The sequence below is a fragment of the Leucopleurus acutus genome, assembly GCF_964270905.1.
Source record: "Leucopleurus acutus genome assembly, chromosome: 9".
NCBI lineage: Eukaryota > Metazoa > Chordata > Mammalia > Artiodactyla > Delphinidae > Leucopleurus > Leucopleurus acutus.
Window position 1 is genome coordinate 10,560,767 of NC_139144.1, and position 21,737 is coordinate 10,582,503.

At 53.3% G+C, this 21,737-nt stretch overlaps 1 protein-coding gene across 2 annotated transcripts in view; it reads left to right on the forward strand.

Moving 5' to 3' along the window:
* Positions 1–21,737, forward strand: part of TNS3 (tensin 3) — a 224,120-nt gene that overhangs the window by 88,397 nt on the left and 113,986 nt on the right. For both annotated transcript variants that reach the window (XM_082846490.1, XM_082846491.1), the window contains 6 exons: positions 6,661–6,713; positions 8,443–8,614; positions 10,419–10,469; positions 12,016–12,138; positions 15,841–15,905; positions 18,591–18,674. In XM_082846490.1, coding sequence (XP_082702616.1) covers positions 8,465–8,614; positions 10,419–10,469; positions 12,016–12,138; positions 15,841–15,905; positions 18,591–18,674 — 473 coding nt within the window. In that variant the 5' untranslated portion in view covers positions 6,661–6,713; positions 8,443–8,464. The remainder of the gene's footprint in view (positions 1–6,660; positions 6,714–8,442; positions 8,615–10,418; positions 10,470–12,015; positions 12,139–15,840; positions 15,906–18,590; positions 18,675–21,737) is intronic.

A 21,737-nucleotide genomic window follows, 5' to 3' on the forward strand; every position in this document is an offset into this window, starting at 1 on the left:
GTGCTGGGCCCTGTTGTGGGTCTGTGACAGGCCTTTGCTGCTTTAACTCTACAACAACCTTGCGGAGAAGGTTGCTGTAGTTATCAGCCCATGTTATGGGTAAGGAGCGTGAGGCACAGAGAGGGCATGCTGCCTGCTCAAGGTCACACAGCTGGAGCATTCAGGGTTCTGTTACCTGTACTTAGAGGCCTTCATCTGAAGGAGAGCAGGGCCTGGTAATGCAGGGACAGCCTACGTGGCTAACCCTGGCCTTGGGTCAGCCGGCTGTCCCTGTGTGGCCCTGCGTTCACAGCCGCCAGGGCCGGAAGGGACTCCGGGAGATGCCCGGAGGGTGGCCATGGTGAGCAGTGTGGGTGTGGTTCTAGCCCAGGCCGCACTGCTTACTTGCTGTGTAGTGGGGCTTACTCCGAACGTCTTCCCTTCCTCTTTCCTGCCCTTTGCGTTGGAGGGTGACGGGGCACATGGCCTATAGCAGCTGTTGTCTCTGCACCCTGAATCCGATCCCTCACATAAGCCTTTCAGGTTGTCCCCGAGGCTCTGCTGGGGCCCTTGGCGATGTGGCATGGGTGCTGTGTCATTGCCGCGTTGGATTTGTTAAGCGCTTTTCGTGGAAGCCTATAGGAAGCCAGCGATACGCCTCTCATGGATGACTATTGGAGACACGGAGCCTGGCGTCCTTTGGCCTGGACACGGCTGCTGGCTTTGACTGCAGCACCCTCCTCCAAACCCTTCGACGGCGCATTCTGCGTCCAGAGTAAGGTCTTCAGGGGTTTGTTTACTGTCATGCATCGACTACATCTTTTCCTTGAAAAAGTGTAAGATACAAGGGCCCCTAGTAATTCTTGGCCTCCTGTCAGGGTAGCAGAGGTCCGGCGGTAGATTTGAGGTGGTGCCGGATGTTTGACTGAACCAAGTAAGCCTCAGGTCAGCTGGGGGCCCGGGGCCCGGAGCCCCACGCACCCTGGGGAGCCAGCGGCCCCTGGGAGGTGGTGTTGCCCAGTGGATGAGGATCCCGCCTCCCCCTCTGCCCCATACACCACGCACGTCTGTGAGCGCAGGGGACCACCTCCCCGCCGGGCACCGTGGGTGCCTGTCTTTACTCAGCCCGGGCGGGGCCCGCAGGGTGTGCGCCCGGGGAGCAGCTGCCCTCCCACTCTGGACACGTGCTTTGGCCTTCGTCCCCCGCGAGCTTCCAGTGGCCTTTTCACGCCGGTCGTCCCCACCAGGACCCCAGGACCCCACTGTTCTCTCCCTCTGTTGTTTGGAAGTACGTGGCTGTCCCTCGTCTGCTCCCAAACGGTGGAGTGCCTGTCTGAACCCCAGCCTTCCTTCCAGCGGTCTGCCCTCTTAGAAAAGCGCCGTTATCAGTGGCAAAGCATTTCTCTCCCAGCGATACTTGGGCCAGTGTCACCATGTGTTCTGGACTGAGCTACCCCTGGTCTTGGCGAATGGTGCACCAGTCTCTGTTCTCTCTTTTTTTAAAAAAAATTTAACTAATTAATTTTTGGCTGCATTGGGTCTTCGTTGCTGCGCGCGGCCTTTCTCTAGTTGTGGCGAGCAGGGGCTGCTCTTCATTGCGGTGCGTGGGCTTCTCATTGTGGTGGCTTCTCTTGTTGCAGAGCACAGGCTCTAGGTGCACGGGCTTCACTAGTTGTAGCTCGCGGGCTCTAGAGCCCGGGCTCCGTAGTTGTGGCGCACGGGCTTAGTTGATCTGCGGCATATGGGATCTTCCTGGACCAGGGCTCGAACCCGTGTCCCCTGCATTGGCAGGCGGATTCTTAACCACTGCGCCACCAGGGAAGCCCTCTCTGTTCTCTTTTAATAACAGAAGTTTGTGTCGTCATGCAAATGTCATGGTGGTCACTGTGCTCTCTTGAAAGATGGCCACATGATTGCAGAATTGCTATTGCTACATCTATTTCAAATATAAAAATAACCTCATTAGGAAAATAAATGAATTTTAATAATTTGAAAAATATGTTAAACGAGAGAGCCCCCGGGCAGGTCATCTAGTTCTTTATCTGGTGGATGGCTCACTCCTCTCTGTTTTGGATCCGTGGACTCAGGGTTTGCAGGGCTGCACCAGACCTTCTAAGCGCTGGATCCAAAGCTGTCATTTTATCAGGGAGGCCAGTGACTTCATTGGGGTCCCAGGACTACATAGTGGTCTAAGCAGATGAGCTTTGGGCCTCAAGCAGCACCTTTAAGGAGAAGCAGCCCCTCGAGCAGCCCAGGCTTTGTGGGTTACCTTTCGTATGTTTAACCTTTAGCACGGATTCCACCTGTGTCTCTTCCCTTTGCCCTTATTTTTCTTAGCACGTTTAGAAGTTGAGAGCTGTGATAAGCATGTGCCAAAGGGGACACAGGTGAAGGAGGCTGGGCAGGGCAGCGGCAGGTGGGGACGGTGCTGCATCGCCCTGGAGACCAGGAGGAACACGGCAGGTGCTGTGCTGCTAGCACCCGGGGCGCTGGCACAGGTCTACGGAGAGCGGTGGTGGCCTGCAGCCCTCAGCCTCCGAAGGCTCCCCAGGAAGCCTGGCGGACAGCTCTCTTCTTACAAAACAGCAGGAAGAAAGGCGTTTGCAGCACAGATCTGGGGGCCAGGGGGCTACAAGTAGAGAGGCTTCTTCAGACTTCCACGAGCTCAGGATGCAGGGTTTCTCATGAGCAAGGGACTGTCTTCAAGAAACTTTTGTACCTTGGTTCTCAGTTATTATTATTTTTTTTTTGTGGTACACAGGCCTCTCACTGTTGTGGCCTCTCCCGTTGCGGAGCACAGGCTCCGGACGCGCAGGCTTAGCGGCCATGGCTCGCGGGCCCAGCCACTCCGCGGCATGTGGGATCTTCCCGGACCGGGGCACAAACCCGTGTCCCCTGCATCGGCAGGCGGACTCTCAACCACTGCGCCCCCGGGAAGCCCTCTCCGTTATTCTTAAGGCATGAAATATACTGTGATGATAAAGGGAGACTTTGGCTTTTTAGCCCCAAAAGTAGATAAATTCTCTGCTTCCAAGTAAAGACTCACAGAGACATCACATGTCACCTTCCTGACATGCACGGTGTTTGGGCATGGTCAGGCCCCTTCCACTGCGCGCGGGGCGTGCCCCTCTCTATCTGCTCACGGCAGAGCTCCCCGGGCAGCCAAGGGGCTTCTATCCACTGTATCCAGGGTCCCGTCCCCTGCGTATCATCTGCTTGGTTCTAGATACAGCCCCAGAATGAAGTTTTCTCCCGTTGCAGGATTTCATGCACATCAACTCTCAGAAACTGGCTTAGAAGTGGTAATTTGCTCACGGTTGCTCTAATCCTCCAAGCGTAGGGCTAGACTAGCTCCCCAGGGAAGAGCTCCGCTAACTTCAGTGATTCCAGTCTGACCCAGGGACAGGCTGAGCAGGGTGGGCTGTGGACCATCGGGGGCCGGGGGATCGAAAGAATCCAGAATTTTGGTGTCAGAAGTTGCTACTGCATCTTCACTGTGAGATTCTAGACACCTAATGGTACTTCTGAATGCTTTTTCCCAAACCGTGAAGTGAGGAGAATCACATCTCCGTCCTGGGGTTCCTGCTGGGAAACAGGTGGCCGACCACGAGTGGGTCTGCTTCCTGACCTCAGTCACCTGTGGCCTCTTACAGGACAGTGCCGGTGGAACACTGCTGCCTCCCATAGTGAAGCCCGGGGGGCTGCATGGTCGATGGACCCAGGCCCTGTCGCCCCAGGCACGGCTGGCTGCTGTGGGGTGCAGGGGCAGCACGGCGAGGAAAGGAGGCAGGGACTTTCTCTCCAGCCTCTTGGGGGCCCTGACTTGCCGGAGGGCCTCCCTTTTTCATCCTAGAGATCCCCTCCTCACTCTTCCCCTCCTGTGTACCTGTTCTGGCCTCACTGGTTCCCTTGCTGATCCCTGAGATGCAGACAGTCCCACCTCAGGGCCTTGGCACTGGCCACACCCCCCTGAGTGGCATCGCCTTCATGTGATGTCCCTCAGCCCACCTCCACGCTAGGCTTCTCACCTAAGGAGTGGCCAGGAGCCTCACCGGCAGGCTGGGGTGAACAGTCGGTATGTATGTGGCAGTCCCAGCCCCTGTCATCCAGTTAGGTGATGGGGGCAGGTACTGGAAGGCATAGAGGGCCTGCCTTCAAGGAGTTCGTTCTTTATTGACAAACTTACGCTTATGGATGGTGTCAGCTTATCCTAAATGGGTGTGTGTTACTTCAGTGTAAGTTGGCAAAGGACACAGCTCAGGCTGCAGGTGAAAGTGAGAAATGCTGGGAGGGTAGGCCGAGGCCTGGCCTTCTGATTGTATTGCTTGTACGTATGTATGTATTTGTTTAATTATCTTTCATGCGTGTATGTGTGTGTGTATGTTTCTATCATCTATCTACCTACCTAACCCTATCATGTATCTATCACCTATCCAATCTATTTGTCTACCTATCTACCATCTAGCTGTGTATTTATCGTCTATCTAGCTGACATCCATCATGCAAAGGGTGGTGGAGCTCAGGACTTGCTGTGGGTTTGGGCTGGCTCGGACCCTCTGTGAAGCTGCTGAGCCTTGAGGCTGCTGCGGGGAGTGTGGGTGCTACCCCTCCAGGCCCACCCTCACTGCCCTCTTGGGGCCTGGTGTTTCCCAAGGCCCGGAAGCTGCCCAGCTCTCTGCCTTCTAGAGCAGGAAGTATCTCGCGCTCCTGTGCTAATTCTGGGGGAATTACAGAGCAAAACTAAAACGGTTCTCTTGGACCGACCTTCAGGTCAAACCAGGAGAGAGTATGGAAGGATGGGGCTTTTGGAGGAGTCTCTGTGGCCCCCTTGAAACTCAGCTTCCGTGTGTCAGGAATGACAAGGGACGTTCCCTCTCCGGCTAAGCAGCGAGGAGGGGGCGGCCTGGCGGTGAGCAGCTTGGCCTGGTCACATCCGTGCTTGGACGTCAGCAGGTGGGGCTGGTCCGCAGGGCCCCGTGGCCTTCCCTCCCCCCAGGGTATTGTCTTCTCTCCTGCTTTGCTTTGTCACGTGTGTTCGCACAGACGGGAGTTTGCAGAGTGAAAACGCAGAGAGGTTTGTAAGTATCGGAAGACAGAATCAATCCCTTTGTGCTGGTTGATAGCTGGGAGCAGCGGTCTCCAGTCAGCTTTGCGTACTCACCCCCAGGTTGGTGGCTTCCTCCCTGTTTGCCTTCCAGGAGGGCGTCTGAGTTCTGTGACTGTGGCCGTGAGGCCTGAATGCCGCACCAGGAGCTGGAACTTCATCTGAGCTGACCCTGGAGGCATTACACTTTCTCCAGTTACAGAAGTGAGCTATGTTCTAAGCAGAAAAGGAAAAAAATGCACATAGAAGAAAAAATGTAACGGGACATTCCAGTAGCAAACTTCTGCCCCGTCAGCCTGCACTCTGGCCACACATTGCCAGGTGTGCGTGTATAGGAGTGAGTGGGTCTGTGTGTGAATCATACTCTGCACCGGTGAGCGGCCATGTGGCCGTCTGGGGTCGTCAGCGCTGTTGCCGTCATAGGTCACGGCCTCTCTCCAGGCTCACATATGTGTCGCCGTCTGCAGGGTAGCGTGGTTTATCTAATGTAACTGAGGGGCCGTGGTTGACCTCTTAGGCTGTTGTCTATTTTCTGCTGTTACACACATCACAGCGCAGTGAGCGCCCCCGTCCATAGAGACTCACGGACTTTTCCAGTAATTTCCTCAGCGTCATTCCTCACATTGCTACGTCACATGCTTCAGACATTTTAAGGGCATTTTATATTTACGGACAAGCTGTTTTCTGAAATGCTGAATCAGTTTACATTTCCCCAATGCTTAAAAAATACATTTGACGCAGCAGGCAGGGAGGAGCTCACAGAAGGCAGTAGAGGAAGGAGCCTCCTGAGAGGAAGGCATTCGGGGAGATGAGACGGGGACGTCTGGGCTCTCCTCCCCCTCTGCCATCTTCGACAAGATCTCACACCTCTCAGAGCCTTGGTTTCCCCACTTCTGAAACGTGGGGATAATTCCTCCTCACAAAGTTGCTGGATGCATCTCCTGAAAGAGTGTATATATAGCCTTAGAGTATAACATAACCCTTACAACGCGCGTGCGCGCGCGCGCGCGCACACACACACACACACACACACACACACACACACACACACGGAAGGGTTATGTCAACTGTCAAGTAATTATAACCTGAGGTTTTTTTTTTCCCTGTTGGATAAGCTTTTTTAAAAAAAAAGAGTGGAAAAAATGGAGAATTCTCTCAAAGTCATTAACTGGTTCTTTCAAGTAGATATCAATATTAACAATAATGATAGTAATAATGGCCGATGTTGACTGAGCGCCTCCTGTATACCAGGACACACAGGACAAGCGTTTACATGTGCTGGGACCGCTTACCTTGCCCCGACGCCCGACGGGGGATTGTTGTGTTGTCCCACGTGGGAAGCCGTCCTGCTGTTGGTTAATGGAATTGTGTCACTTGGGATCTGGAGTCTTAGGGCCGAGATGACCTGATAAGCTGTCGACCCTCCCGGGTGATAAGAGGAGCCAGTAGTTCAGGGTCTGAACCATCTATGATTAAACAGAGGATCGGGCTCCCATCCCTCCTTCTCGGTGAGGTTTGCGATGTGCGGGCTGGCAGGACAGGGGACTTGAGAATGACCCTTGTTTTGTCATTTGCAGACTCCGGGGGCATCCTCACCACCTGCCTCTCTGTGCTGTGACAAACCATCCAGGTGAGTGGCCATCACCGAAACTCCTTTGTGTGCCTCTGGCCTTGGGTCAGATCTCACAGAGGAAGCCTGGGCACAGTGTTATTTTATTCTGTAGTAAGCTTAATGTCGTTTTCATTTTTAAAGATAAATGCTCAAAGGTGATAAATATCATGTTTATGTCTCTTTCTGGATGTAATCTCCCAGCATTAGAAACGCTGGTTGTGGAAACATTCAATAAATAACTGTGTAGCTGTGATTTTATTGTGAAACGTAACATTGGGGATGAGCTCTTTATTTTTTAATACCAGTGTCAAAAAATGTGATTTGATTTTTTAAAGTAAACAAAACTCTTACATTCATGTCTGATGCGTAAGGTAGAGAAGAAAAATCTCGGTGATTGTTTGAATTCGAATAAACCAATTAAAAAAATACATTTATGATAATGGGTATTTAAAGATATCGTTTCTTTCAGGCGTGATAATGGCATTGTAGATATTTCTAAAAATATCTTTGTCTTTTAGAAATAAATGCAAAAATATTTATAAGTGAAATGACATATAATATCTGGGATTTCTTCAATGCCATCAAAGTGATGGAGGAGGTAGCAGGGAGTGTGGATGGAAAAAGGTTGGCTCTGTGTCAGTTTTGAAGTTGGATGACTGGGTGCCTGGAAGTTTGTTAAAACCATTTGGTGTATTTTTAAAATGTTTTCAGAATTAGGTGAGAAACCCATGTAACAAGAGTAGTAAACAAACAGCAAGTGCAAACCCCTAAAGCTGGTGGTGGGGAATTTGATGGACGAAAATCGCTCTCCCGTGACTGTCCTGCACCCTTCTGTAGTTTCACTGTGGGCTGTCACTGTCTTGGGGTTGACCCCGGCACCTCTCCGCTGGCTGTTTTACCTTCCGTCCCTGACACCACCCGCAGTCCTAGGGCCCTCTCCTGGGAGGGGCTCTGGGGCCCGTGGTCCCCAGAGCCCCGTCCTAGTGATGAGTGAAGCAGAGCCTGGATGCTGTGTGCAGGAAGCATTAGCCCGGGCTCACCGGGCTCCGGGCTCTCCCCACACCAGCAGCCCTCCCCTCTGCTGGCTTCATTGCTTGGCGTTTTTACCCTCCTCCAGGCCCCATCCTCCCATACCTGATGCCTGCCCTTGTCTGCACGCCCCGGGTTAACCCATGCGTGGTCTCAGCAGAGCCTGCGCACAGCCCTTCTCAGAGACGCTAGCGCTTGCCTCCCAGCTGCTGAGATTCCCTCCCAGCTCATCCCTGCTGCATGGCAGACCAGCCTCCTGCCTGGGCCCGCGGGCCCTCCGCACCTGCCGCAGGATGCTACATGTCGACGTGACGAGTCACTTGCTGGTGTCTCCCAGTCTTGGCCTCTGCTCTAACATGAGCTTCTCCCCTGCTGCCTACTCCTGCCATGATACCCAGAGCAAGGGAGGCTCCTCCCTGCAAGGTCCAGGCTCTCTGAGCCGACGCCCGCCCACTGAGGCCCTCGCTCTGCAGGTTCTCCATCAGGCCTGCTGCTCTGCCACGAGCCTCTCTTCCTCTGTGTATTCCCTGCTCGTAGCTTATAGTGCCCCAGTCATGACCGTTAAGGAAGTTGAGATGTGTGCCCTCCTGGGATGGGGCACAGTAAATTCCCAGATGCCTGTGATCAGGTCCAGGTGTGAACAGTGAGCGAAGGTCCCTCGACTTCTGCTGTCCTGGCACTCGGCCCCTCCCCTGACAGCCTGCCGCGTGTCTCCCAGGCCTGCAGAGCTGAGCCCCGCCATGGAGGACGGCCGCGAGCTGGACCTCACCTACATCACCGAGCGCATCATTGCCGTGTCCTTCCCCGCGGGCTGCTCCGAGGAGTCGTACCTGCACAGCCTGCAGGAGGTGACGCGCATGCTGCGGTCCAAGCATGGGGACAACTACCTGGTGAGCGGGGACGCAGAGCGTGAGGACGGCTGAGGGGACACCAAGGGTGGGGACGTTGGGGGACACTGAGTTGGCTGAAACTTGGCGAAGGCGCCCACATGCGTGGACTGAGGAGCTTGCGGGCGGGAAGGCATCCCGATCCCTGCGTAGCTCAGCGCCCTTGGGGGCCTGGTGGATGGGGAGAGGTGCCGGGGAGGGGGACGCACCGCACAGAGGCCGCACTGGCTGGCCGCACACGGCCCGCGGTGGTCTGGGGCGTCTGGGCTCCGCACTTGCGCCCCGAGGGCCGCCGGTTTCTGCCCCGGCTGCTGGGCTTGGTGTCCCCGTCTCCAAAGCCCCGTTCCTTCCCTCCTGCTGAAGGGAGTCGGGGGACAGAGGGTGGGCATCCAGGAGCCGGCGTCTGTCCCGGCCCCACTTCAAACACGTGTGAGGCTGTTGGATGGAGCCCCCAGTTGAGGAAGACCGCGGAAGAGCAGAGTCTTCCTGGACGGCCTCCTTCGCCCCTTGCTCTTGCGTGTTCCCTCCGTGCCATTGCCGGTCCTGCCGCAGGGCCCTGCGGCTCCGTCTTCCGCTCTCTGAGTTAAATGACAGCTTCTCGCACCTCTCCAGACCCGCCTGTAAGACCTCTTTAAACGACAGGGTAGTTATTGCCATCCTCATCGGCCTCCTGGAAGGGCTGGGCGGGTGGCCCTGGAAGCAGAGCAGGGGGAGGTGACCTCCGGGTGGCTTCCAGCAGCCCCTGCGTGGCCCAGTGGCCTTTCCCCCTGACGCCCGCCCGTCCTCAGCATGGCCTGGTGACAGGCAGGGAAGGCGGGGTCCAGCCCCTGAGATCACCCCAGCCCGTCCTCGCTCCCAGAGCCGCCTGCCCTGCAGGAATGGTGTCCTCGTCCTGACACCTGGCCCAGGATGGGGGGTCCCCTCCACGCCTCGTCCTTCCTGCCCCGCGCGCTGTTCACTGAGCCCGCGAAGGCCTGGGGCCTGAGCCCCGGGAGCTGGGGCAGTTCTTCCCTCCACGCTGGCCAGAGGCCCCCTTGTACAATGGCGAGGCTGCCGGGTGCTCACCTTGTTTGGGGACAGGGACCTTTTTGAACAATCTGAAGAAAGACACACCTGTGTGTCTTCCATGGCTTCTGAGTTCAGAACCCGGGGTGAGTGCATCTCCTCCCCCGTGCACGTCTGAATTGTGTGCCCTGACAGGTGCTTGTGGGGACAGAACTCCTCCCTGCCCACAGCTGTCTTGTCAGGCCACAGGCATCGGCCCTCTGAAGAAGGAAGGTTCTAACGGGGCCCACGGTCCACAGGTGTAGGAGACAGCTTGTTCTGGGGTAGAGGGACCACGGGCCCTCATCCCAGGAGCACCCCTCCTCTCAGCTCTCCGCAGTGTCCATCTCTGGAGAGAGAAGGCTGGGGAGCCCCTTCTGCTCCAATGTTGTCCTCATTTGTTCCTTTCCTCGAGGTGTGGTCAGGTTTCGCAGGCAGCTCTGCTTCTCCGTGAGCGCGCGGGTCTCTGGGCTGCCTCGGAGTGTCAGGGCCTGGGCTCCCTGAGGACCAGGTGCCCTCCTTCCCACACGTCCTTCCTCTGACGAAGCCCGTGCTTTCTGGGGGCCAAGTCCAGTTCCGCAGGATCTGTGTGCTGTCATTCTTTTTGTTTGCTTTTCATTCTGTGACAATTACATATCTGTACGTTTCAATCTTTTACAATCCTCTACATCTAGAAAGCGAGTAGCGTGTGAGAATGCAACTGTATCCTCTTTGATCTCGGAGGACCATGTTTAGTCTAATAGCTTCTTATTTCCCTTTGTAGGTGTTAAACCTTTCGGAAAAGAGATATGACCTTACAAAGCTTAACCCAAAGGTATGGATCTTAGCCCTTTATATTCTGAGTTTTGTTAAAGGTCCACGATGCTTATCCTGCTTGTGCGAAAAGGGTTTGTAGCAAGTCTTTGTGGAATATGACTTAGTGAGGGGTATTAGGAACTGTTCATATCCATGGCTTATTTTTTTTTATTAACACTTTTTAGTTTGAAATAGTTATAACTTCACAGGAAAATGCAAAAAGAATACAGGGAGATCCCACATACCCCCGGCCCAGTCTTCCCCAGTGGTACTGTCTTGCATAACTTATAGTAAAATATTAATGCCAGGAAGTTGATATTGGTACCATCCACAGATTGCATGCAACTTCCGCTGGGTTTACGTGCAGTCGCTGTGTGTGTGTGTGTGTGTGGGGGGGTTCTGTACCATCTCAAATATGTAGATTTCTGTCACCACCACTGCGATCAAATCCAGAACATTTTCACCTCAAAGATCTTCCTGCCACCTCCCTACATCCATGCACTCCCTCTCCGTCCATTATTCTTTTTAACAGCAAAGATTTAGGGGGAAATTTTTAAGATTGCATAAGCATAAGTTATGGTATATATGGTATATGTATGCATACCGTATTCCATATGTTGGAACATTTTGCAGCCATTAGGATAAAAAAAATAGTAACATGGGGAATTGCCTGTTTTAATGCTCGTTAACAAGGGCAGAGTATAGAATTTATGTATTTGCTAAATGTACGTAGAAAAAGAGTGTAAGGGATTCACCAGAACAGGCTTTTGCTCTGAGTGGTGGAAGGGGTGTAGGCCTTTCCCTGCTTCCAGCGGTTTTCTGAATTTTTCCATCATTTTACACAATTTCTATTGCTTTTATAATAAGACAGAGCTCTGCCTTCCCCTCCCCTCTTAAAAAAGTAAACGGAAAGCAAAAATAACAGCACCGCGTGGCCCTCAGCTTTAGAGCTGGGAATGTGTCAGGTGGCTCAGAGATGCCATGTTTTGCCCAGAGACCTGCCAGGTTCCTTATCTCATGATGATGACTTTCTTTGTTCCTGAATTGTAACCGAGGTTTGGAGGCCTTCCTCCCTCCCTCCTGGGCACATTCCTCTCCTCTGGGGAGTGTCACCTGTGATAGGCATCTCCCTCTGAGAAGTTATCTGCCCTTTGTGTGGAGGAATGGCTCTCAGCGTTTTCCCAAACTGCGATTTTAGTCTGAAGGGAGGAATTTTGGCAGCCCCTGCGGAGAACTCCTGTTTCAGATCTTGCCAGACCTGGGCCTCTTTCCCCATGCGCCACGCACCATTAGCGGCTCCCGAAAGCCCTTTCTAGAATTGTCATTCCAGCTGCAGAAAAGCAGATAAGACCCGGGAGTAGATGTCTCCTGGGGAAAACATAATCCTTCATATTTTTCTTTCCAGTAAAGGAGCCATAATTCCCACTGAGTTTTAGAAAAGGAGCATGCAGCCTTGTTCTTTACTCTAAAATGAGATATTTTGGTAAATAAAAAAAACCGTCATGAGATGGCTTCGTAGGGCTTCTGGAGATGGACACCAGGAACCCTCCTCTCTCTCCCCGCAGATTCTGGACGTGGGCTGGCCAGAGCTGCACGCGCCGCCCCTGGATAAGGTGTGTACCATCTGCAAGGCGCAGGAGGCCTGGCTGAACAGTGACCCCCAGCACGTGGTCGTCATTCACTGCAGGGTGAGCACCCGCTCGGGGGCCCAGGGGGCCCACCTTTTCGCCCTAACTTCCAGCTTCTTTAGGGGTCTGTGGTTAGGTTTTCATACTTATTCTAAGGGTCGGGGGTGGGGGGGAAGAGTCATCCAGTCTCCCAGAGTGTGGCTTCAGAATGTATAGGATGGAGGTCCCTGAATGCATAACTTCACATGGTGAAGCTAAGGTTAGGGACCCCTGGGAGGGAATCCTTTCATTTTCATGCATTTTTGTTTTGCATGGGAAGCGCTTTTGAAAAAGTGAAGGGGGCTCTTAAGGTGCACGGCATTGGGCTCTGTGCCGCCTGAGGTATGCTAGTCGACTGGCTTGGCATTGTGGGCAGGATGCCGCTGCAGCTGGCTTATGGTCCTTTCCAAGCAGGTCAGCCCGAAGGGGACGTGACATGTCTACCCTTGCAGGGTGCCCGGGGCTGGCTGTGAGCACAGCAGCGCATCGTCCTGGCTGCGCTGACCTGCTTTGCACCCCTCCCTCCTCCTACCGCCCTCCCATCTTCTGGAACCTACCTCTCCTCTTACTTCTCCAGTTTCTCAACTGCCTTGGATTGTCCGTAGCCTTTTCCTGCACTACCCTGGATTCCTCAGATCTGATCCGTTTTCCCAGACACCTGGAGCTCATGCAGCGTGTGGGAGGAATGCTTTGAGAAGCGGGGGCGGGGAGTGCAGTGGCTGGGTCTCCTTCCCAGAAGAAGGGGGCTGCTCCCTGCCCTGTATATTTTACACCAAATTCTTATGACCATCAGCACGTCTCGAAACAATAGACATTTCCACCTTAAAGTGTTTCTTCCTTCAGACTTTACACACTCAAAAGCTGCACAAAAAGCCTTTGCGTTAGGGAGCTTAGTGTAAGAGAACCTTCCCTTCGAAGGATCAGACTTGCTGTGTGAGTTTCCTGCAAGGGCACTGAGATCTGCCTGTAGAATGAGGAGGGTAGACAGTGGCTGACCATGTTCAGAGCTCCCGCACTTGGGGCATTTGAGGGTCACCTGGCCCGGAGGAAAAGCCACTGGGAGCACACAGTGCGTTTGCTGCTCTCTGCTTTTGTTCCTTATTCTGACATCTAACCTGATTACATTCTCCCTCAGACAGCCAGGGAGTCCCGTTAGTTCTCTTACTAAATTAAGTTAACCAGAGCTTTTATTCAAGGACTGTGTTATATGGAGGAGCTTCTCTCCACATTTATGTTTTGGTGAAAACTTAAAGAAAGAGACTTTAAAAAAAAAAAACAATTCTTGTCAATTAAAAAATGTCTGTATTTTTCATTGGGCTCGGCTTGGTGATTTTGACACAGTGAGGGTAATACTGAGGGGCCGTTGTTGCCTAAGATCCCTTCACAGGCCTGTGAGGCAGTGGCCCCTAACCCACCCGGAGCAGCTGCAGTGCCTGACCCTGGGGAGAAATGCCCGCCCGGTGCACCCAGACCTGCTGCCAGCTGTGTCTCCAGAGGATTCTGGTCCCTGGACCTTGAGACGCACCCCCTTCACCATGCATTCCATTTCAGTTCACTTTTTTTTTTTTTTTTTTTGCGGTACGCAAGTCTCTCACTGTTGTGGCCTCTCCTGTTGCAGAGCACAGGCTCACGGGCCCAGCAGCTCCGCGGCATGTGGGATCTTCCCAGACCGGTGCACGAACCCGTGTCCCCTGCATCGGCAGGAGGACTCTCAACCACTGCGCCACCAGGGAAGCCCCTCAGTTCACTTTTTTAATGAAACAAATTATAATATTATTTACAACATCCGGGCCACAAGTGATGAACTTAGCTCACAGAGTTCTCTAAAACGTGTCCCTCCTCTAAACTACGCTTGCCTCTTGGGAAACGTCTTGTTGGTGGGATTAAACTGGAACATGTTGAAACTTTTGGGGAACAGTTTGCTCATCTCTTGCCCTAATTCTGGTGACCTATGAACCCTTTCCAAGATGAGCTAGAAAACATGCCACGAGAGAGAAGCCCTCTTGTGATTTGAACTTACAGATGTTGACATTAAGGGAAGTTCATCATAGTTGCTGCAGGGGGTGAGATTGCTGACTTTCCCCAAAACCTGCCAGCCCTGCAGAATGTGCTCTTACTGCCAGGAGTGCCAGGAATACCGTCTTGGCCTGGGGAGGGCAGACTAAGGCCAGACTGTGAGACCCCTGTCTCCCTGCCGGATACAAAGGGTGGTGTTTGTTCCCAAGTCCCCCCTCACACTAGTTTGGAGTAGAAATTGCCTGCGGTTCTTCTGGACAGTCTCACCCACCTCCACACGGTTTAGTCTTGAGTTGTTGGCGGAGGATACTCGCTGGGACTTGTGTAGTCAGCGATTCTGATTTTTGGTAAGAGCAGACAAAAGCTGTTCTGGTCCTAAAGAACGTTGTTTGCGCTCGAAGACTTCCTGTGCGCACGCAACGAAAAGCACTGGAGATGGGGGCAGTGAAGCCGCCCCGCGTGCCCGACTTGCAGGTGAATTTATGCAAGAAACATACCAGTAGCTGCGCAGTGACAACTGCAGGTGCCAGGGTTCAGCAGTGAAGGACTGAGTGTGTGTCTGCACTGAGTTTCTGTAAGACATGCCCTTGATGAGACAGAGAGGAGATCGCTCCTGGGTGACGGTCACACGCCAGATTTGGACCTGAATTTCCTCCATCATTCCCTTTCAAGAATAGACGTACGATCTGCACGGTGTTGTCACAGCCATGGTGGCTCATGGGACTCTAGATCAGGGGTTGCTGCCTCTTCCTGAAAGACCCAGACAGGACTTTCAAGGCTTTGGGGCACCACAGTCTACTTCCTTCCACCTGCCGCTGCCATGTGGAAATAGCTCCTAAACAAACAGGCGTGCTGGGTCCCAATCAAACCTTATTTATGAACACTGACATTTGGACTTCGTATGATTTTCATGTGTCATTGGAATACTATTCTTTTGATTTTTCTTCAACTGTTTAAACATGTTAAGGTGGCTCTTAACTCATAGGGACACAAGTGGGGGGCAGACGTGGGCTGCTGGGCTGTGGTTTGCTGGTCGCCGTTCTGGGTCATGGCAGTGTGTTTCAGAAGGTGGCAGTCCACGGTTCTGGTCGAGGTGGCCTGTCACGGAGCTGCGGTGCTCCCAGGCACCTTCTCCTGTTGGCAATGTTGGTCCGAGGCCCTGCCGGCTGCCTTGTCCGGGCTGTGCATGTCTGTGGTTACGGGTCGAGTGATGCATTTTCCATGACGCTGCCTCGGGTGGGGGTCCCCTGTGTGTGACAGGGCAGGGCTGGGTAGGTGGGGACAGTGATGCTGGCAGCACCCTGGGACCTGCTGTCCTGCTACTCTGGACGTCTCAGGGCTCTGTGTGCAGCCCTCAAAGCCCTCTCAGCCTGTGAATGGGGCGTTCGGGTCTCTCTCACCTGGGTGATTAAGTCACGCTAATGGCTTCCGCCCAACACGGTTTTTTCCAGCCTCACTGGGAAATGAGGAACTGACTGGCCGCCCCTGTGCAGACCTGCCCTCGGGGGTGTCCTCGGATGTCCCGGATAGCACCTGCTCCTGCCATCAGCACCCCATATGTGTGTTCTCTTCTGAGTTGGGTGCTGCCGTCCCCCAGAACAGGGACCAGAGGCGGGTAACGCTGGCTTCCCTCCGAGGCAGGCTCTTTGCCATCCTGTGCATGAACGAGTGCTTTCCTGTTCTAATGACCTCTCTTGTCTCCTGCAGGGCGGAAAGGGACGCATCGGCGTGGTCATATCATCTTACATGCACTTCACCAATGTCTCGGCCAGGTAAGAGGGAAGCGTCCTCACCGCCCTGGGCATCGAGATGCTCTGAGGCTGGGTGGGCGGGGGGCGGTCCGCCTGGGAGCTGACCTGGAGGCCGAGGCTCGTGTCCCTGGTGCCTAGAAGCTCAGATGCAGCTAAGGGTTTGCACTTGTGAGAAAGACACTGTCGTAGGTGTGCAGTGATTCACACTGAAGACTTCATGGAGGCGTCAAAGATAAAGTGAGTGCACTGTCATTCTCTGACAAGAACGATAGGCACAAACATTACCGTCAGTAAAGAAGAGCAGTGCTGTCTCACTGGATGCCTCAAATTCTGTACATGGCCATGGCCGCGGCCGCCATGTTTGCATGCATGGCCGCCATGTTTGCATGCATGGCCGCCATGTTTGTATGCAGTGGGCCTCTGGGAAGTACTTTGCACGTTTCCTTTTTGTTGCTCAATCCTCCCAGGTAATCTAGGAGCGAGCAGTCATTGCTCCCACTTCACAGATGAGGAAACTGAGGCTTGGTGGACTTAGGCAGCTTGCTCATGATCTCATGGCCCGTAAGCGGGAAGCCTGGTCTGGCCCGGTTCTCAGGAGGTGCGCCGTGGGCGTGTGGGTGCCGCCAGCAGGAGGCCGGTCCCGTCCACTGGGGACGACAGGCACCGCGAGGCCAGTGAGTGAGGCAGCGGCCGCGTGCCAGCCCTCCTGGCGCTGGCCGTGCTGGTGGACCCAGATGCCCTTTCCGAGCACACGTCTCCGCTCACACTGAGACCCAGTTCAGAAATATCATTCTTTATGGGTTTTGCATCTGCGTTGGCTCCCTCCGTTCAATGGCCACTTTGTGAAGCATGAACCGCTCCATTCTGAGGAAATATAAGCCTATTCACATTAGCCGATAAACCCTTTCCTTTCTAGCGTTAAGGAGTGAAATTTGACTTTCCAAATGTTTTCTCTGGAAACAAACTGGGGAGCCCATGGCTTGCCAGGCAGGAAACCCAACCCCAGAGCAAAAATGAGATCCTTTCTTGGTGATAATAAGTACTTGTGTGCGTGCCAGACAAGTTGAGATTGCTGGTCACGTCACATCCCTCTGCTGAGCCAAAGACATTTGGTCAGAGAGCAGACTTCACCTGCTCACAACAGCGCAGCTCTGTCTGGATCCAGAGTTCCATGCGCCATGGGCAGTCCTGGCACCTTTGGAAAGCACAGAGGCTAAGCTTTAGTCACTTACAGCTTATCCATGACACTGTCTCTAAACGTACCACTTTTTCTGAATGATCGAAGTGTGTCTCAGCTTCACGTGTCAGGCAACTCACGTGAAAGGCTCTAAGCCTCAGGGTCCTCACCTGGGAAGCGGGGATGATGGCTGTGCCTCCCAGGGTTTTGTGACAATTCAGTGTGTCGTTTCGTGTAAGACAGTTGGAATAGCATCGGTGCTGGTATTAGCTGCTGTTAACGCTGCTGGTACTAGTAGGACTAACAGTATGAATAGATGAATAGAATATTATGTATTTTAGCATTTACCGATTCTGCCGATCCAGGTCGTTTGCAGGTTTTCTTTAGAATTTCAGTTGCTTCCGTCTAACGATCTTGTACGCTCAAGCATGCCGTGATAACAAATTCTCCTCGATACATCTTTGATCATTTCTACTATTTTCCCCTTAGATACTGTTCTCAGAAGTAATCATAGCGAGCAGACGTTTTTAAGGCCTTTGTCACAAACTGTGTCCAGATCAAAACAGACACTTCACGTCACAAAGTAAAGTAGGAAGAGCATTCTGGTACCAGCACCAGAAAGATAAGAGTTCATAAAGATGGAGTTGTTGCTAATATTATGAATGCTGATAACAATATTAATGCTGAACGTAAACCTTGACCAAAATGCGTTATCAGCATTTAATAAAACGAGTGAATTCCAGAAAAAGGAATACTTTTCAATGTATAGGTGAGGGACTTCCCTGGCGGTCCAGTGGTTAAGACTTCGCCATCCAGTGCAGGGGGGTGTGGGTTCGATCCCCGGTCGGGGAGCTAAGATCCCACATGCCTCACAGCCAAAGAACCAAAACATAAAACAGAAGCAATATTGTAACAGATTCAATAAAGACTTTAAAAAAATGGTCCACATCAAAAAAAAAAAAAATGTATAGGTGAATATGTAACTATACTTTTTACTCTGAAAAACTTACGTGCTCTGTATGTTAAATATTCAGTTCTTAAGTGACCCTTTCTTTTGTGCACCCCTGCCAGCCCAGCCCCTTATTTAGACAACGTTATTATTTTAGATGGTTATTTAGATAGGCCAGTGGCCTGTGCCCACAGGTGAGAAAAGGCAGGCAGGTGACTCCCCCACCTGCCGGACATGCTGCACAGAAAGTGCCACATCCTAGGATCGGGTGCTGCTGTTTCAGGGGGGACTCCAGACCTTGCAAGCCTGACTTCCACTTGGCCCTGAACGTCTTCCTGGGGGAGATGAGGCCCTAGAAGAGAGGCTAAAGTGGATTTTCCCTGGGGAGGGGGTGTAGCAAAATGGAGCTCTTAGTGAGTGCCAGCCACTCAGAACAGCCTCGGGGCCTGTCTCATGTCACTCCCCACAACCCGGCCTCCTGCGGTGGCCATGGAGTTAAAGCGTGTGCGCTCTCTCTCTCTCTCTCTCTCTCTCTCTCTCTCTCTCTCTCTCTCTCTCTCTCTCTCTCTCTCTCCCCCAGTGCTGACCAAGCCCTCGACAGATTTGCAATGAAGAAATTTTATGATGATAAACTTTCAGCTTTAATGCAGCCGTCCCAGAAACGGTATGTATCTGTCCCAGAGCCAGAGTGAAAAAGTGAATGAGATTTTACGTTTAAAAGCGTGTGTGTGGGGCTGGGATGAACTGGGAGATTGGGACTGACATACATACATTACCATGTGTAAACCAGAGAGCTAGCGGGAACCTGCTGTCTAGCGCAGGGAGCTCACTGGGTGCTCTGTGGTGACCTGGATGGGTGGGATCGGGGGGCAGGTCCAAGAGGGAGAGGATGTATGTATACATGTAGCCGATTCACTTCCTTGTACAGTGAAACCAACACAACAGAAACCAACACAACATTGTAAAGCAATTGTACTCCAATTTAAAAAAAAAAAATGTAGGGACAGAAGACGCACCTCCCCTGACCAGCCAAGATTAGGAGGGAAGGGATTCTCGGTGTCCAGGGGTGAAGGGTGAGCCACCCTGCGTGTGGGTGCCGGGGGGCCCCTGGCTGGCTCCAGCGTGGACGCAGGGCTCCCTCCCCACACGCTTAGCCATCGGGTCTTCCGAGCTCTCTGCTGGTGTTGGGCCATTTCTGTATTGGGACTGGCTGGTGTCTCCTGGACCAGGGGTCTGTGAGCTGTGTCTGGATGGCGGCTGCTCTGGGCTTTGCAGGTCACGTGGTCTCTGTCACGGCCACTCTAACAGGGTCTATGGGCAGTAGGAAGCAGGTGAAAGCAGCTTATGTCCAGTAAAGCTGTCGACACACGCAGGTTTGTTGATGGCCAGCTTCAGAGGCCCAGGAGTCTTCTCTCTCCTCGGCGCCCCCTGGCCCACCTCCCCTTCTCTCCTGCTCGGCGTGGCCCCTGGCACATGCTGCAGAGGGACCCTGGGGAGCAGACTTCCTCTTGCCGCCTGCTCCCAGGCGGATCCACGCTGTCACCAGGCCCAGGTGGAGAAGAACCAGAGGAGGGTCAGGTGTGTGGCCTGAGAAGAGCCAGCAGCCACTTGCCTTCCAGACCCACTTCCTCTGCAGATGGGAACCGAGAACACTGCGGGTTTTTTTGTTGTTTTTTTTTTTGCGGTACGCGGGCCTCTCACTGTTGTGGCCTCTCCCGTTGCGGAGCACAGGCTCCGGACGCGCAGGCTCAGCGGCCATGGCTCACGGGCTCAGCCGCTCCACGGCATGTGGGATCTTCCTGGACCGGGGCGCGAACCCGTGTCCCCTGCATCGGCAGGCGGACTCTCACCCACTGCGCCACCAGGGAAGCCCTGCATTTTTATTTTAAAGCAAGTGGCAGGGCATTTGCACAAGTATTGTCCGGGCAATTGCCAAGATGGTTTTCCTGTGCCTCGCATCTTTCCCCCCAGTGCCAGAGGGCTGGACCCGCGGTCTTGGGTGGACTGAAGGTTCCAGGAGGTAGGGTCACAGGTATATTTTGGTCAAGAGCCAAGTCTCAGTATTTCCACTTGGGAAAAAAGGGATTTCGGGGACCACCAGAGGCACCTCCTGCTTTGTCCCGGGTGTTTCCCATGGCTGGGTCTGTTTGTGTTCAGACCAGAATGTCTGGTGGATGTAGGACCCACGGGTCAGAGCTTGGCCGTGCCCTGGCCATCCCACAGGGCATGTGAGCTGCCTGGGAAAAGCCAGCATTTTATTAGTATTACAGTTAAACAGACCCTTGATCTATTTCGAACCATTAAGTGTCATTTCTTGGTCGAGCAGTTTCCAAAATGGTTACATTCATGTGAGCCCCTCCGTGAGACGTGAGGATAAACAGGGGCTAACCCACCCCAAAACTCGGCATGCACCGGGGAAGGATGTTTGCCTCATTTTCTTCTTACTACCTACTGCAGCTTTTTTTTTTTTTTTTTTTTGCGGTACGTGGGCCTCTCACTGTCGTGGCCTCTTCCGTCGCGGAGCACAGGCTCCGGACGCGCAGGCTCAGTGGCCATGGCTCACGGGCCCAGCCGCTCCGCGGCATGTGGGATCCTCCTGGACTGGGGAACGAACCCGTGTCCCCTGCCTCGGCAGGCGGACTCTCAACCACTGCACCACCAGGGAAGCCCCATGCTTCAGACTTTTTAATACCATTGAAGGAGTGTGGAAAAAGGGAAACATCTCACTTTAACGTGCCCATGGTTCTCCTGCATCATTGAACGACAGAAACTGTAGTATTTACATTTTATGAGGGTGGCATGGGTTAATTTTTGCATTCTGAGGCTAATCTCCCCGCACCCACAGATTAGGGGAATGCCAGCCCGCCCAGCGCCTGCATCGGAAGACGCTTGCCACCTCGTAATGAAGCGGGTGAACGATTGAGTGAATGTATAAGTACCTCTGGAGGAATATTTCAGACCCGGAGGATGTGTGATGACCGCATTTGTGGGGACAGGCACAGTGGTGATGGGACCCATCGCCGTGGTCCCAAATGCCCACAGTGGGAGGGAGCGTTGCAGGCTGTTTTAGGACTGAACTCAAGAAACCATTTTAAAATCCATCTTGTGGTGAGAGCTTGGGTTTGTGGTCCAAGAAGTTTAGAGCCTCAGCAGTAAGCCTCCTCCGCCCTTCACTTAATACTGGGTTTAAGAGCTCGAGAGGCAGGAGGTCCACTTGACAGGCGGCAAATTCTCTGTCACTCTGTGCCTCACTCCTAAAAGCCACCGAGCCATTGGCCTGCAGCAGCCTGGCCAGCAATGGCCCATTGGAGGTTGCTCGCTTCCAGCAGAATTCCTCCGGCAAGAGCGCTTCTCTCTCCCTGCACCTGCCGCCTTGAGCAAACCCCAGGAGCAACTTGTGGAGGCCCCGGGGTAACCTCCTGCAGGGCTGCTGAGCCTGCTGTGTCAGAGAGGCTCCCGTTAACTTGGAGGCCCTTTCACTTCGATAAGTAATTAAAGAAAATCCTCCTCCAGCATTAGTTATCATCAGCATCATGGAAGTGATGAGTTAAACAATGAAATTCTGACCTCCTTTCCTTCTCCGCTTTTCCTTTCCTTCCACGAAGGAGTTGGGACAAGCGGGTCCCATCCCTTTGAGTTTAGTGGGGAAAATGACAGGTAACCGGCTTTTTCTTGGGGACAGCAAACCTCTCCTGAGGGTGTGCAGAAGAAGGGAGCCCAGGGAGGT